The sequence below is a fragment of the Gymnoscopelus braueri genome (genome assembly GCF_963280865.1).
Source record: "Gymnoscopelus braueri genome assembly, chromosome: 14".
Classification (NCBI taxonomy): Eukaryota; Metazoa; Chordata; class Actinopteri; order Myctophiformes; family Myctophidae; genus Gymnoscopelus; species Gymnoscopelus braueri.
In genome coordinates, this window is record NC_137619.1 from 18,525,878 (window position 1) to 18,542,821 (window position 16,944).

Sequence of the window (16,944 nt, forward strand, 5' to 3'; positions counted from 1 at the left end):
TAAGTAAAAGTATCAATACTGCAATATAGAAATACTACTGTTACAAGTAAAAGTCCGGAATTCAAAATGTACTTGTGTAAAAGTACAAAAAGTATTCGTATTGGCATCAAAATGTACCAAAAGTAAAAGTACTCATTGTGCAGAATGTCCCATTTCAAGTTTTCAAATGTATAAAGATCTTTTGAAAATAGCCGATCTACAAGCTCACAATGCGTTGCATCGCGACTCATTGTGAGCTTGTAGATCGGCTCTTTTTTTAAATGGCCAAAATGTATATAAAGGGCTGAAGTGGTTAATGTACGTTTTGTAATAATAATCTAAATCTACAAAGTAACTAGTAACTAAAGTTTTCAAATAAATGTAGTGGAGTGAAAGTACAGTATTTGAATCCGAGATGTAGTGGAGTAGAAGATAAAGTTTTGGAAATGGGAAATACTCAAGTAAAGTACAAATACCTCAAAATTGTACTTAAGTACAGTGCTTAAGTAAATGTACTTCGTTACTTTCCACCAGTGGCAAGCAACAATTCTTATATGGTTGCTGTCCAAAACGGTTAACTTTTCAGGGAATAAAAAAAGAAAGAAAGAACCTGTGGTCCAATTGATCCAATATAGTTATTTAGTCATGCACTCTTGTTAATACTTTTCATTTGTTAAATATGTATAAGACTCACAGATACACTTAACCACTTTCATTTCAATCAAATTAAAGTAAAAAGAATTGCAAAAATAGCCGACCTCACAGAGCGTCGCGACACGTTGTGAGTTTGTAGATCGGCTATTTTTGCTACTTTTGAGTGACACTGTAGTATGGTGAAGTAAGGCATTAATTCATCTAAAAAAAACAAGTTGAAATATGGAGGAACGAGGTTTCTGCCCGACAGCAATGATATGCCGCAGAGGATATCCTGTACTGCATATAAGGCTCGCTGTGTGTGTCAGTATGCCCTCACATGCATGTTACTGTAAGCATGCGTAGCGCCTATTCCCTGAATTATGCAGATCCTACAGTACGCTATTTTGATTGAAAGTTCACTCCCAACTTAGGGATGTGCTGCCCTCATCATAAACCGTGGCCTACTGTGTTTTCTATTTACAAACGTTCCTCTGCAAGACACGAGTACAGTTTCATAACCCAGATCAAATATCTGTTAGTAGGTAGTTGTGTTGTTTTAACCCATTAAGACCTACAAAATGTCTTCTCAATCCTAACAGTTTTCTTTGAAAAAACGTGTCGCTATATCAGTGGTTCTCAAACCTTTTCATGTCAAGGACCCCCATCTCAAAATATTTTGTTTGAGGGACCCCCAGAAGCAAAGATTTGAGTTAAAAATGTTCGCTTTAAAAAATATATATATTCAAAGATTTGCAGACATTTTCAAGATTTTTCAAAAAAAAAAATTATTTTTGAATTGCCAAATAAATGACTCACAGACGCGTTCCCGGTCTTAAGGGTTTAATATAGTAAGAGAGTGGGCAGTCCACCCTCTCTGACAGAGAAATGAAATACAAGACAGCACAGCGTTCTGCTGTTACAGCATGCTGGAGGACATGATTCAGACCCAGTGCCGATGTTTACGGAGAGGTGATGAAGCCTCACTACACGCTGAGACACTTGCCGTGCATTAGCGCAACAGCATGGGTCCTTTGAGTCATTTCACAGCAGACCGCTCATGACGTCTGGGATGCGTGAAACATTTAATTCAGTGTGTTCAGATAAAGCCTTAATCATTGTGGTGCTGCATATAGTATGTGTGTGTGTGTGTGTGTGACTGTGTGTGTGTGCGTATTGTATGCATACGTTCTAGATGCGTAGGATAGGCCTCACTGTAACAATTATTACATAATCGCCTAATCGCAATTATTTGCGATGATCACAAATATTTTTGCATAATCGTCATGATCGTTTCCATGTTGAAAAATGTTCATATATATATTTGATTTTGTATAGATTTATTTTTAGGCTTTTTATGCCTTTATTATTGATAGGACAGTAGGCTGACAGGAAATGGGGAGAGAGAGATGGGGAGTGACATGCAGCAAAGGCCGTCGGGATCGGGACTCGAACCCGCAACGTGCCGTCAGGCTACATTGTGGCCTATAGGTGCCCGGACTGCTACGCCAGCGGTCCGGGCCACGTTCATATATTTTTTATATTTTTTGTCACAACGTGTCGCAACGCGTAGATCTTGTAGATCTGCGATTTCCACTATAATGTTTTCTTAAAAGTATAAAGTTATTAAAGGGATATTTCACTTTCAAAAAAACCTTTGGTGATTTTAACATCTACTCAAGCCTTTGTGAGCCCCCAGACAGTTTTTAAGTTGCTCGATTCAGTATTTAGATATTTGATATTCATTTTATCAGACACGCCCCCTTCCTATACAAACCCATTGTAACTTCAAACTCCATTTTAACCATGTTAGATTCATCAAAAACACCCGTCCTTGGTTCTGGTGACTCACCCTGCCCTCCTAATGCGTGAGGGTGCCGTGTTTTTCTGAAATTGTTTTTCATTTATTTTATTTTATTTTTCTATTGTATTTTATTTTTTTCATTTTCCAAAAAATATATAAAAAATAAATGAAAAAAGTAATTGAAAAAACACGGCCCCCTCGCGTATTAGGGGGGCAGGGTGAGTCACCAAAACCAAGGACGGGTGTTTTTGATGAATCTAACATGTTAAAAATTGAGTTTGAAGTTACAATGGGTTTGTGTGGGAAGGGGGCGTGTCTGATAAAAATGAATATCTAATATCAAAATTTTGAATCAAGCAACTTAAAAACTGTCTGCGGGGCTCACAAAAGCCTGAGTAGATGATAAAATCACCAAAAGTTTTTTTGAAAGTGAAATATCCCTTTAAATATGTCAGGCATTTCTTTGTATATTTAGGTTATTTGTCATATCTGCCCTGTGCAACTTCAAAGCCTAAAAGCAAACAGAAATGGATTTTTTCCCCCAGGTGTTCAACGTCAAAAACACAATTAAATCGTCAATCGCAAGTATTTGTGTGACAATCAATCGTCACGTGAAATGTCATAATGGTGACAGCCCTATAGCGTAGGATTGTACTTACTCTCCAGTGACCCGCTTCCTGCGGCAGCAGCAGCAGCAGGCCAGAGCAGCCAGCAGCAACAGGAGCAGGGGGATGCCGATCCCCAGACACAGGCCCAGGATCAGGGGAGACTTGTCGTCTGCTTTGCTCTGTGCCGGTTCTGTCAGGTTGGACTGGCCTGCATTAAGTCAAAACCACACAGTAAAACCCTCTGTGTTCATTCAACTCTGAGAGTGTTCAAATGGAACCAAATGGACCCTTATGATTCCATTTGCACACGTTCCTTTTGCTTTATGTTGTCGATGCGTTAGCCAGGTAACAACAGTTGAATATGCATGTTAGAAAAAGGATTTCCACAATCAATGGAATAATTGCTTTGGTTGCAAGAAGGAATAGTTACAACCACAAGAGTTTAATTTTGTTCACCACTTATCTTGGGTGGGCAGCCATTTGTGGAAGTAATCTTTTAAAACAATGTTCATTGAATTCTTTAGATCAGTGAATGCAATACACAATTTGGTAGAAAAAGGGGGAAGTGGTTAAAAGTTCATTTGTGATGAGGGCAAACAAAAGGCAAACAAACAAAATAGCCACAATGCTCAAAAAAGGTCACTGAAACGACATCAGGGAGACAATAATTGTAAATGAACAATTTCTTCTTGGCTTTTTCACTCAGAGATAACTCATTTAAAACATATATTTATTCACTTTTTGCAACAATTTCCTATTTCTAAGTGTGTTCATGCATCAGTGCCTGGATCCTCACCTAATATGCAGGACTGGGCATTGTCCAAATCGACGGTGCCGTTGCACAGACACCTGTAGCCTCCATAGGTGTTGATACAGAGAGCGGGGGGGACACACACTGGCTCCTTGGCCTTGCACTCATCCAGATCTGTGGGAGAGAGAACAGTCGACACAGAGTCAAAGTGGGGGAGAGAGAGAGAGAGAGAGAGAGAGAGAGAGAGAGAGAGAGAGAGAGAGAGAGATAGAGATGCTGCCTCGCCAGCACTTGTCGACCATGCAGAATATCCAGCCAAAAGAATATAACAGCCAGCACAATATCCAGCCAACCTCATGCAAACCACCCTATCGCTTTCAGAGTCAATACTTCAGTGGCTTCAAGAGGATTGAAGTGGATATCCTATAGATGTAACTCGACACTGTGAAAATGTACTATGCTGATTTGTCATTCCACTCATGTTCTGTGTGAGAAGAATCTAAATGTCATTTCCTTCCTTTCATAGTATTAGCAAAAATTACAACAATTCTTTTTTTAATGGTATAGTATATCACAATGAACAGTAATCCTATATTAAAATTGGCTTACAGGAGGGACCGGCCGGCCGGGCATAACTTAAACCAAACGTGCCCTGAATGAATAAGGTAAATAAATATAGCCATAATAGTAAACAAGCAGAAAACGTGATGCCGAGCTTTTATTGTGCTGACATTGCGTGAATTGATCAGCATGTTCAGATTCTGCATTGGCCGGGTTATTGCGTGGGTGAAATAGTCTCGCTGTCCCTCCCTCTCTCCCTCCTCCCCTCACTCTCTCCCTCCCTCCCTCCCTCTCTCCCTCTTCCCGTCCCTCTCTCCCTCCTCCCCTCCCTCTCTCCCTCCTCCCCTCACTCTCTCCCTCCTCCCCTCACTCTCTCCCTCCCTCCCTCTGGTGACTGAATTTCCCTGCAGGATCAATAATAGTCTATCTATCCATCACCTTCCCTCTCTCTCTCGCTGAGTGTGCTCTCGTCTGACGTCACACACAACCTCCCTCCCCCTACCTTCCCCTTTCCCTATCCCTCTCTTTCATCAGGGGTCTCCATATATGGGCATGTGATGTCATTCACAACAGAAATCGATGATCAGTGATCTCCATATGTGGGCATAAAACTGTTGCTTAATGACAATGAGTTGCAATGATGGCGGCGATCTCTATGTATGGGTATAACCTACTGTATTTTTGAAGTTTTACATTGTATTGCGTTGAGTGGACACAGCTAAAGTTAACCGCTTGAACCCCAGCACCCATATTCTGAGGAGAACATTGGCCAAAGATACATGGTGAGACAACTCAGGTCCAGTTTACTAAGTCTCAGAGGGTTTAAGTGGTTAAACACGTCATACTATTCATCGTATGACGCTGTTGCGTGCCACAACTATCAGCCAGTCTATAAATCAGGCTTAAATTAGGGTTAAGAACGATGTGACATCTTTACCTCCAACCTCCGCAGTTTTGATGCCATAGTAGCCGCTGACCCTGTTCAGGTAGTCTCTGATGTACCAGTGTGGCGTGTCGCTGGACACATTGATGCGGAACTCTTTAAGACCCAAACTGGAGCCCGAACCCGGGCTTTCTTTGGCACTGTAGAATTTGTTCTGGAAGCCTGTGGACAGAATCTTCTCCAGCTGAAGAAAAGAGTTTTGTGTGGATCAGTGTTGAAGCGCTGTTATCTTATATATACACACACACACACACACACACACACACACACACACACACACACACACACACACACACACACACACACACACACACACACACACACACACACACACACACACACACACACACACACACACACACACACACACACACACCTGTTTGAGTGTTTGACTTGTGTTGCTCCAGCCCATGGAAACATTGAAGAAATTAAACCCTGCGGAGACAAAACAAAAAGCAACAGCCTCAGTGATGACCTCACATTACCATATTTGGGCATGTTTGCCATGGCGACAGCGGAAGCCGCGCCATGCTACGATGCACTACTGAGGAAAGGGAGAGAGGAGGAAGCCGTGTGGGAGATCTCACCTGGAGGATTGGCAGAGTCACCTGTGAAGACACAAAACCACAGTAGAGTTCACTTCATTGTGGATGTATCATAAACAGTGGTGGACAGGACAGTAACCAGTAAAGTACATTTACTTGAGTACTGTACTTAAGTGAATTTTTTTGAGTATCTGATTATGTGGATTTTTGGATACTTTAAAAAACAGCAGATCTACAAGCTCACGACGCGCTGCATCGCGTTGCCGAGCTTGCAGATGGGCAATTTTTGCAATTTTTCGGACCATGTTGAATCTAGCCCCTAACTAACGTACTACAACAAAAATGCTAAAACTAAACCTAAAATGTATACATTTTACAAAAACTAAGCCTTTTCAAAAAACTATAAACTAAACTAGCAGACCCAATTTAAAAACAAATTAAAACTAAACTGAAATTTAAAACGAATTAAAAAACAAATGAAAAATGCTAAACTATAATAACTTTGGTAGACTACATACCATAGCCATTCAGGGGGTCCCAAGCTAAACGGGTCCATTTGGTTCCATTTCTACACTCTCAGAGTTACTGTATGGGGGTCTGTGGCCTAATGCATAGTAAACTGGGGGGGTCCTTGAAATGAAAGTGTTGGAGAACAAGTGGTTTAGTTCGAAGGTGTGTGTGCAGTGTAGTACATACCACATCCATTAGCATCCTTGGTGCTCTGGTACCTGCAGGAGCAGCGGTGTGAGCCTGGGCTGTCAATACACTCATACTTGGCGTTGGGACACGCTTTGGGATCCTGGCACTCATCTACATCTACAATACACAGAGAAATACACATGTATTATTTACATCATTAGTACACTGTGTTCATTTAGCTCTTGGTGTGTGTGTGTGTGTGTGTGTGTGTGTGTGTGTGTGTGTGTGTGTGTGTGTGTGTGTGTGTGTGTGTGTGTGTGTGTGTGTGTGTGTGTGTGTGTGTGTGTGTGTGTGTGTGTGTGTGTGTGTGTGTGTGTGTGTGTGTGTGTGTGAGAGAGAGTGTGAGAGAGAGAGAGAGAGAGAGAGAGAGAGTATTTCTATATGTAAACAGGTCAGACATTACATGAGGAACAAAACAAAAAACGTTTTTTTAGGACATCTCCATTACCCCTCCATGTGTGTGCCCAGACTGCCCACCCCTTCCTTTTTTATGCGAGAGAACTATACTGGATCCCAATCTACACTGTAAACTCCTGTGTTCATTTAACTCTGTATGGGTCCATTTAGTTGGATTTGTACACTCTCGAGAGTTACAGACCCATAATAAGGGTCCATCTGGACCACTGGTGGTCCCCCGACCTGACATGGAGAACCAGCGGTTTAGTTCAGTGGCTCTCAAAGTGGGGTCTCAGATCAGTTTGTCTCTGTCCACCGGAGGGCGCTGCTGAAAACACAAAATAACTCAAACCCACTACCAGACCCCAAATGAGAGTTGATGAGCCTTGCAGCTCAACTATGCACACCTCTAGTTTGCCTTGCTAGCTTATTACCAGTCGTCACAGTAGTAGTAGTAATAGTAGTAGTACCAGTAATAATGGTATATTAAGCAAAACAAGTGGAACAATACAAATGACTGGACGCTGTACAGTTCACATCGATAGCAGCAGTGTGTCTGCATTGTTCAGTACCTGTGCAGTTGACTCCATTGCCAGTGTAGCCAGGCTTGCACGTGCAGGTGTAGTTGTAGGCTGTGCTGTTGCAGATGGCCATTTTGTGGCAGGGGAAGTCGAAGGGAGGCTGACAGAAGTCTATGACGGGAGGGAAGAGGAGGGGGGAACAAGGACAAGTAAGTTAAACAGGATTAACAGTGTTTTCCCCAGACTCAGTAATGTGACGGGGCAATTGTCCTGGTGTGGAAATAAATCATTCCCTAATGACCACAGAATAAAGTAGATATCAGGCTAATTCTGGCACATTCACAGTAATGGGTATTGATGTTGTTGCTGCTGTCCTTGTTTAGTCTTAGCTGCCGTGGCTCAGAAAGTCACTGGGCCTATCTTATAAAGTAGGACACCCTGGTTCACCCTTGCAGGTCCATTTTTAAACTCTCAGTTAAATTCACACTCCGTTTTTCTTCGCTGTGTGACCTACATTGTTCTCGTGATGGCAGGGTGACCTGGTGGTTGGAGATCACAGGTTTCACCTTGGATAACAATAAATCCCTCCTTATTTCTACTGAAGTATCCTCCTTGGGCTGTAATCCCAACCTAATTCATACACAGATCAGTATTGTGTCTTTTATACAGTTAAGTTTTAGGGTATCTTCCCTATACGTGTGTTACATAATGAAGAAAATAAGAAACCAACCACCCTAGAGCTTATGCTCGATGCTTGGTTTTCAAGCTAACGCATCACATTTAGCTTGAAAATCAATTGACACCATCATGCAGTAACTCCAGATTAACCTCAGAGTTGGTATAGTGGACCATGGCATGGACCATGGGAATTATCATTATAAGCGTGAAGTGTTCTAGACCAATCGGAATTCTCAACAGGATATACTTTAACCCATTCAATCCGGGAACACATCTGTTTCACTTTAGATTTCTTTAGCTATTCAAAAATAGCAGATATACAAGCTCATGAGCTTGTAGATCTGCTATTTTTGCAAATCTTTGAATATATATTCTACATTTATTCTAAATCCTAACAGTTTTTTGAAAAAAACGTATGTTGCTATGTCAGTGGTGCTCCAACTTTTCCATGTCAAGGAAAATTATATGTATTTGGCCGGGGACCCACATCTCAAAATAGGTTGTTCCGGGGACCCCTCCAGAAGCACAGATCAGAGTTAAAAATGTTCGCTTTAAAACATATATATTCAAAGATTTAAAAAAAAAATTGCAGATCTACAAGCTCTATTTTTGAATAGCCAAAGAAATCTAATGAAATGAAATCTAGATGCGTTCCCGGTCTTAAACGGTTAATGCTGTGACCCAGGGGCTCCTAAATGTCCGTACATGTTGCATCCCAAGGCCCACTGACCGTTCTCAAAGCATTTGTATCCTTGTTTCTCATGGAAGACGGTGCGAGGGGGACACTCTCCGCAGGTGAACTGTTCTGGCTCCGGCTGGGACAGGCACTCCACCCCAGGGAAACAGGGCTTCCCTCGACACACGTCAGTGGCGTTCTCACAGAATCTTCCCCGGAAACCTTTGGGACACAGGCACCCCACCACCTGGTACCATGGAGCAAAGAGATGGAGAGGAGAGAGTGGGGGAGAGAAGAGAGAGAGATATAAATACGGTATACAGTATATGGAAGAAAGAAAGAAAGAAAGAAAGAAAAGACAGACAGAAAAACAGAAAGAAAGAAAGAAAGAAAGAAAGAAAGAAAGAAAGAAAGAAAGAAAGAAAGAAAGAAAGAAAGTACTATTATCAAAAAAGGTCAAACCAAACATACTATGCCAGACACATTAACCACTTGAACTCCAGCATCCCTATTCTAGGAGGAATATTTGCCAAACAAAGCAGAGCTCACATCTCACGACGCGTTGGAACGCATTGAGAGCTTGTAGATTGGCTATTTTTGGCCTCAGAGATTTGGTGTAGACGGGAAAAAAGCACAGTTGCAACTCAGGTCCGTTTCACTAAGACTAGAGGGTTTAAAGGAGTAGTTCACCCAAAAAAGTACTTATTTTCTATCAATTACACACCCTATGAAGCCTTGAATTCATGGTGTTTTTGGGCGGTGAAACCGCCCCTATAAGTGAGGTTTGGATATTTGTACAACAAATCCTGCGCTGTGATTGGCCAAAAATGTAGCCCGCCTAACCCTGCACCGTGATTGGCCAATCACAGTCTCTTCAGGACTGTGATTGGCCAGTGTCACATGACACATGTGCATAGCCCTATATAAGAAACCATAACTTAAAAAAAAACATAAATTTGTTTTTTTTAAGTTATGGTTTCTTCCATCATAAAGAGTGTTTCAATAAATGTATTTATTTTTTGTACATGATTGGTTGACTCCATTCAGTATTGTGATTAGCTAGCAAGACACCGCCCACTTCACACAGGGTGTGATGTTTTTAGTTTTTGTCACATTCCTGAGCCAGTAATTTGATAATATTAATAAAGATGCTAATGTATCCGGTAGGAGACACCAAGGAGACTCTTTGTGTCTCCTACCGGAGAGACTGCCGGTTATCAAATTATTGGCTTAGGAATGGGATAAAAACAAAACAATCCTTCATGGGGTGTGTAATTGATAGAAAATAAGAAATGTTTTGGGTGAACTACTCCTTTAAGGCAAGCGATCAAGTACTGTACATAAAAGATGAGACCATCCTCCCTGCTCTGTTGTTGTACCTGAAACTTCCCCTGCATGTGGTTCTCTGTGACGCTGTCGTACTGACAGGTTCCTCCGTTGTGACAGTTGCAGACCTTCAGGATCGGGGTGAACAGGGAACTGAAGAGTTTGTCGGTGACCTTGATGGTGAGGTGGACAGGCAGGATGCTGAGTGGTGTCCATGTCAAGTAGCCATCACCTGTAGCATACACATGCAGCCATTGTACACAACAAAGACTTCAGCGTTAATTTAACTCTAACACTCATATTGATGGCATTGCATGCTTCATGTGCAATTTTTGCTTCACCTTAGAGTAAAGTGCTAGAGAGGAAGGTCGTCCCCTCTCCTTATATCTTTTCTTTGAAATGTTAATTTGATTCTGGTGTATAACACAAAGAATTGCCTCTGTACACATATAAACACACATACTCACACGCACACGCGCACACACACACACGCACACGAACACACACACACACACACACACACACACACACACACACACACACACACACACACACACACGTGTACATCCATATGTACATGTACATTTGAGTGTGTATCAGTATTAGCACTTTTGCAAAAATGTAAAGTGCGTTATAAATAGAATTTATTATTATTATCATTATTGTTATTAGTGATGTGTGTTTCTCACCATGGCCTATGGAGGTCTGTGGTGGTCTGGGGAAGAGCAGTGAGAAGGTGACCGAGTCTTTGTTGGTGTCCTTAGCGATGATCTGCAGATTCACGGTGGAGTTGACCTTACCTCGGATCTCTACGGGCTCTGTCACTATGGGAGGCATGTTGCCTGTACAGAACAGAAACACGTGCTTTAAAATCAAAACAACAGCAGGGGGCATGTCACTTTCATTTAGGCTGGGCAAGCAAGAGTTCATTTAATATTTTTCTATCAAATACTGGCAAATACATAATTAACTGAATGTATTTACAGTAATACAATACTGCTGCCTCAAGGCTATGTTGGCAGTGAGTCAATCTAATTTATTATTCTCTCTTACACAATTATTCTGACACCACAGGGACATTGTCTTGAACGTTTATTATTAGTATTAAAGTTGTGGCTTGAAACCCACTGACAGTTATTTGATCGTTGTACTTGTCTTGGATTGATCCTCCGTCATAGAAATACATTGCACCTGTATATCAGAGGAAATCTCAGAAATGTCCCTGAAATCAGATGAAGGGGCAAACCGTACCCCCAATATTTCTGCTGAAATTCATTTTAACACAATAAAACCGAGAAAGCATCTGTGTCATTATAGATTTGAGTGTTGCGTTGGCTATTCAAAAATAGCAGATATACAAGCTCACAAGCTTGTACATCAAGCTATTTTTTTTAAATCTCGTGTTTGAAACATTTTGAATATTGAGATTTTTTTTTAAACTCTACTACTGGTTTAGAAGGCCTTTTGTAGAATCGGCCTCAGGTCGTAATGGGTTAACCCATTTAGACCGGTAAAGCATCTTGTGTCATTTTAGATTTCTTTGGCTATTAAAGAAATAGCAGATATACAAGCTCATAGCGCAGCACAGAATGTAGCTCTATGAGCTTGTTTATCTGCTGTTTTTTGAAAAATCTTGATAAATGTGTGTGAATCTTGTTTAAAGCGAACATTTTTAACTACGATCTGTGCTTCTGGGGGTCCCTGGAACAACATATTTTGAGATGCGGCCAAATACATTTTGGGGGTCCTTGACGTGGAAAAGTTGGAGCACCACTGATATAGCAACGTACTCTTGAGATTTAGAAATCATTTTTAGATTATGTATTCGGCCGCGGACCCCATCTCAAAATATTTTGTTCCAGGGACCCCCAAAAGCAAAGATTTTAGTTTAAAAAAATGTCCCTTTAAAAATATATATATATTCAAAGATTTGCACACATTTTCACGATTTTAGCCAAATAAATCTAAAATGACACAGATGCGTTCTTGGATTGAATGGGGTTAAATGAACACTGAGGATTTCACTGTGTGCAGCAGTGTTTCTTACCGTAGATGAGAGCCAGGTTGTGGTACCGCTCGTGGTCCTCCAGACTCTGCAGGCCCAGCTCGGTGCTGCCCGAGGCCAGGGTGTCGTGGACACACTGCCGATCCTCCCGGCAGCTCCTCCTGAGGTGGGCCAGCTCCGCGGGGCTCACCCCGGCCAGCAGCTCTGCCGTGGAGGTGGGCTGAAACGGGACCGAGGACGGGAGAGAGAACAGCAGGCTCTCCGGGACCGGGACCGCCCCTATAGCGGAAACACAGTGGTGTAAAGTAACTAAGTACATGCATACTCAAGTACTGTACTTAAGTACAATTTTGAGGTATCTTTACTTTACTGGACAATTATTTGTAAACTTTAGTTACTTTGTAGATTTTGATTATTACAAAGCATACATTAACCACTTCAGCCCTATTTAAACTTTGGCTATTTGAAAATAGCAGATCTGCAAGCGTTGTGGGCTTGTAGATCTGCTATTTTCAAAAGATTTTATACATATGATGAACTTGTGAAATGGGACATTCTGCGCAATGAGAACTTTTGCTTTTGGTATATTTTAGCGATCTCACAAATGAGATAGCATATAGAGTAATTACAAGAATAATTCACTCAGAAATGTGACGTCTGCTAAATGACTGTAATGTGACATATAAAGTCAGAATTGTATAGGGGTGGGGGGATGAGGTCTTTTAAATTTTTACGCAATGGCAGAAATGGGCTTCCATAGCTATGAGTATGACACAGAAAGAGATGAAGATGGGTTACATCATAGACAAGTACGGATGAGTATAGATTCTGAAACTGAATCACACTGATTCATCACTGAATCATTCAGCAGTACGTGCGTGCGACGTGCGTGCGTGTGTGTGAAATGCGAGGGACAAAGTCAACTAAAGTAATGGGGCTATACAGTACATTAGGGATGGGGCGGTTAGACGGTAACCAAAATGTGCGTCACCTGTTTAGGAGAAATTAACCCAAATTAAGTAATTCATAACAGAATATTAATGGAATAAATCACTTAAATAGAATCTACAATGGTTCCTTGTACAATATTTTACAATACCTAATTAAGAGCAGCAAATTAAGAGCAGAAAACAGCAGTATAGACTCAATCTATGTTACAATACATGTTTTAGGCCCTATTTGAACTGGCCCACAAGTAGGACTGCAATTTGTGATATGTGATATGACGTCATAGACGTTTAACCGCCCACATTCCAAATGTTTCACGTTTACAAAAAGAAACGGTACAAATGCCCATCCCTACAGTAGTACATGGAGATGTGGTGCAAACTCACAGGACATGCCGAAGCGATACAGATGCTCCTCAGAGGGGGGGTTGAGGCCCGCCGAGGGGACAAGCCTGCTGTCAGACATGACAAAGTCGTCCGTGCGGTTGGAGCTCCAAGAGCCCAGCAGCCCCACGGTGCGGTTGTAGAAGGCCTGGGGCACCTCCACCATGGCGGCCAACTGGGCACTGCCCTCCACCCTCCACACCACCACCTGCAGGCCCCCAGCGTACACTGCAGCGCAGCGCCTCTGCGATGTACAGCGCACGGCGAAGCCCTCCTCACCCATGTGCACTACACCTGGACGGACAGCAGTGGGCAGTGTTAGAGCAGTGATATGCGTGCGTGCGTGCGTGCGTGCTTGTGTGTGTGTTCAGTTCCTGATAAGAGTTAGAACCATGAGCCACATACTGTAGTGGAGGATGAACCCAACCACAAATGTTTCGATGCCAAGTGCATCTTCATCAGAGACTCTGCTGAAGATTCACTCGTCATCGGGCGTTAGTCAACATTCTGAGATGCTCCCGTGCTTATTCCTCTTGTATATATATATATATATATTTATATCCTCAATATAAAATGTGACTTAATGCCACCACCAATACACTTTGTGTAGTAGTGGTGGCTTCTATTTGCAGTTGCTTGCCTTATAGGTAAAATACTAACTGGAGAAAATAGTTGGGCACACTGCTTTGAACTAATAATTAAAAAGCCTTTAATGAAACGGCTTAGCGCCTATGCGTTTCAACACACAGTGTAATTCAGGGCCTTGAAGAAGGCTGTGAGTTCTATTTATTAATTAGGTGGAATACTGACTAGAGGGGTGCCCCCTGGTGGTTCAGCCAGTTAGTGCACGTTTGAATATCATATCATGTCTTGTACAGTACATGTCTCTCCTCTCTCTTTCTGTCACAATAATAATGTTTAATTTACATAGAGATCATACACAGTAAAAAGTGTTAGTTTATCCATTTGTAACTCAACTCTGAGAGCGTACAAATGTAACCAAATGGTTATATTTGAGTTACAGAGTTAAATGAACACAGTGTAGAGTGTCATTATGTTGCTGTCGGGCAGAAACCTTGTACAGTATATCCATATTTCAACTTTTTTCATAAATTAATGCCCTACTTCAACTTAAGTGTCTCACACAAAAGTAGCAAAAATAGCCATCTACAAGCTCACAACGTGTCACATCACACCACGTCTTGTGAGCTTGTAGATCAGCTATTTTCACTGTTCTAAAATGTAATAATTTTAGAAAAGGAACGGTTTGGACATACAAGGTTTCCACCCGACAGCAACGATGCTGTGTCATCATAGCTCATTACCAACAGAGACGGGAACATCAACGTCGTCAACCAGGACCTGAAGTCCTTGTCCTGCTTCAGCAGCACACCTCCACTCCACCTGAAAAACACAAACACAAAATATACTGCTATCTATCGGTCCAAGGTCAAATACAGTTTATAAAGAACTGCTAGACTGTTTCAACCCAGGACCACATGCGCTGTTTACTGCACAAGACACTTTTGAGGGCCATACTGTCTTGTGCTACTGTAATAAAGTTTATTTCTCTTTTTTCCCCCCCATGTGAAGCGACTTGGAGTACTTAGAAAAGTACCATACGTATATCTGAGGTATTATGATGATGATGATGATGATGATGTTGTTGTATTAGTATATCCCACATAACTGGTGTCAAGGAGGTTAAAACAATGCAATGCGATGCAAGAGTGCGGTCTAGCTAACACCAACTCGGGACTGTTGAATCGCTGACTTCCACACCCTCCTGTCTAGCTAGCTCCGCTGTCGCGCTGCAGTGCATCTACGTAGGTGGTGCGCCTCTTTCCTTTCCTGGCTGTACCCTGGGTTGGCTTCCACAGTGTCAATTTGCTTGCCACGAGTTCTGGCTGCCTGATGCAGTGCCCTGCCAGGCCTGCCTCATCTTTCTCTCTCTGACTGTGACCTGTGGTACTGTAGGTCCCCATAGTCATAGAGGTCCACATTTCTGATGTGGTCCAGCATTTCGTCTGTTGACTCCATCCTGGGCCCTTTCCTGTGCTCTGAGGGTCCATGTCTCGGCCCTATACAGTGGTACTAGCTCCACTGTAGCTACAAACAGCCGCCTCTTGAGGTCTTCTCCCATGTCAGATTTCTACACTCTCCTCACCCCATGCAGGTTTAAAACAAACACTAGCAATACTTTGCAAATTCCATCAGTGGCCATATCTAACTTTAATCACAGAAGCTGAAAGACAACTAAGATTGTCCTTCAGAAAGTATGCTCTTATTTTCTATACTGTTACCTTCTATATATTGAACTGGACTCTGTCCTGGTTGGAAAACACACACCACACACGTCCCACACGCATACTGTACACGCAAACTGACCTTGCCAATTCCCTGGTGGAAGGCAGCCATGCGCACAACCACAGGAACCTGGGCGTCCTGTGCGGTGGTCTGCAGCCTGTCTGTCTCTCCTTGCAGGGTGAAGATATTGGATCCAGTGTTGGAGGACAGCCGCACAATCACAAACTCTCCCAGGGCCTTGAACGAGTACTCTGTCCCATCAAACGTGATGAAATGAAGGCTTCCAAACACCATTGCTGCCATGGATGACGTACACAGCAAGAGGATGATGTATTAGAATATGTATTATATAATACATAGGCCTATAATACATTATTATTATTATACATTACTATATATAATTATAGATATATCATTGTCTCTAGCTTAAAGGGATATTTCCATTTCAAACATGTTTGTGGTCATTTTATCGTCTACTCTGGCTTCTGTGAGCACCCCCGTACAGTTGCTTGATTCAGTATTTAGATATTTCATTCTATACGAATCCATTGTAACTTCAAACTCCATTTTAACCATGTTAGATTAATCGAAAACATCCGTCATTGGTTCTGGTGACTGATATTGTCTTTCTAATACGTTTCTAACACTGCCCCCTCACACATTAGAAGGACAATATCAGTCACCAGAATGTGTTTTCAATTAATCTAAAATGGAGTTTGAAGTTACAATGGGTTTATATAGGGCATAGCAGTGGGGGCATTTTGTGGTGCCACAGATAGAAACCCCATGTAATTTCCCAATAGAGATTTCCAAAAATATTTATATAAATTATTGTAAGCATGGAACTAAGCCATCCAGGCTCCTGGTGAATCATGGCCATAAAACATTTGATTTTGTTTAAAAAAAAATTGAAAACTGCAAAAGAAATAAAATAATAAAATATTATTTGACACAGAATCAAATGTTTTATGGTTATGATTTACCAGGAGCCTGGATGGCTTGGTTCCAGGCTTAAAATAATTTATATAAATATTTTCAGAAATCTCTGTGGGAAAAACTGAATGGGTTTTCTATCTATGGCACCACAAAATGGCCGCCACTGCTATGCCCTGATAAAATGAATATCAAATATCTAAATACTGAAGCAACAAAAAATCTGGGGTCCTCAAAAAAGCCAGAGT

At 41.8% G+C, this 16,944-nt stretch overlaps 1 protein-coding gene across 1 annotated transcript in view; it reads right to left on the bottom strand.

Annotated features, from left to right (window-relative positions):
- The window catches only part of LOC308100472 (uncharacterized protein), a 40,534-nt gene that overhangs the window by 3,430 nt on the left and 20,160 nt on the right, over nucleotides 1–16,944 (bottom strand). The window contains exons 10-23 of the mRNA XM_080449537.1: nucleotides 15,845–16,059; nucleotides 14,782–14,860; nucleotides 13,460–13,750; nucleotides 12,168–12,404; nucleotides 10,810–10,962; nucleotides 10,174–10,352; nucleotides 8,849–9,041; nucleotides 7,492–7,611; nucleotides 6,521–6,640; nucleotides 5,867–5,887; nucleotides 5,656–5,714; nucleotides 5,274–5,463; nucleotides 3,821–3,949; nucleotides 3,076–3,232 (exon numbers count right to left, since the gene is read on the bottom strand). Coding sequence (XP_080305663.1) covers nucleotides 3,076–3,232; nucleotides 3,821–3,949; nucleotides 5,274–5,463; nucleotides 5,656–5,714; nucleotides 5,867–5,887; nucleotides 6,521–6,640; nucleotides 7,492–7,611; nucleotides 8,849–9,041; nucleotides 10,174–10,352; nucleotides 10,810–10,962; nucleotides 12,168–12,404; nucleotides 13,460–13,750; nucleotides 14,782–14,860; nucleotides 15,845–16,059 — 2,143 coding nt within the window. The remainder of the gene's footprint in view (nucleotides 1–3,075; nucleotides 3,233–3,820; nucleotides 3,950–5,273; nucleotides 5,464–5,655; nucleotides 5,715–5,866; nucleotides 5,888–6,520; nucleotides 6,641–7,491; nucleotides 7,612–8,848; nucleotides 9,042–10,173; nucleotides 10,353–10,809; nucleotides 10,963–12,167; nucleotides 12,405–13,459; nucleotides 13,751–14,781; nucleotides 14,861–15,844; nucleotides 16,060–16,944) is intronic.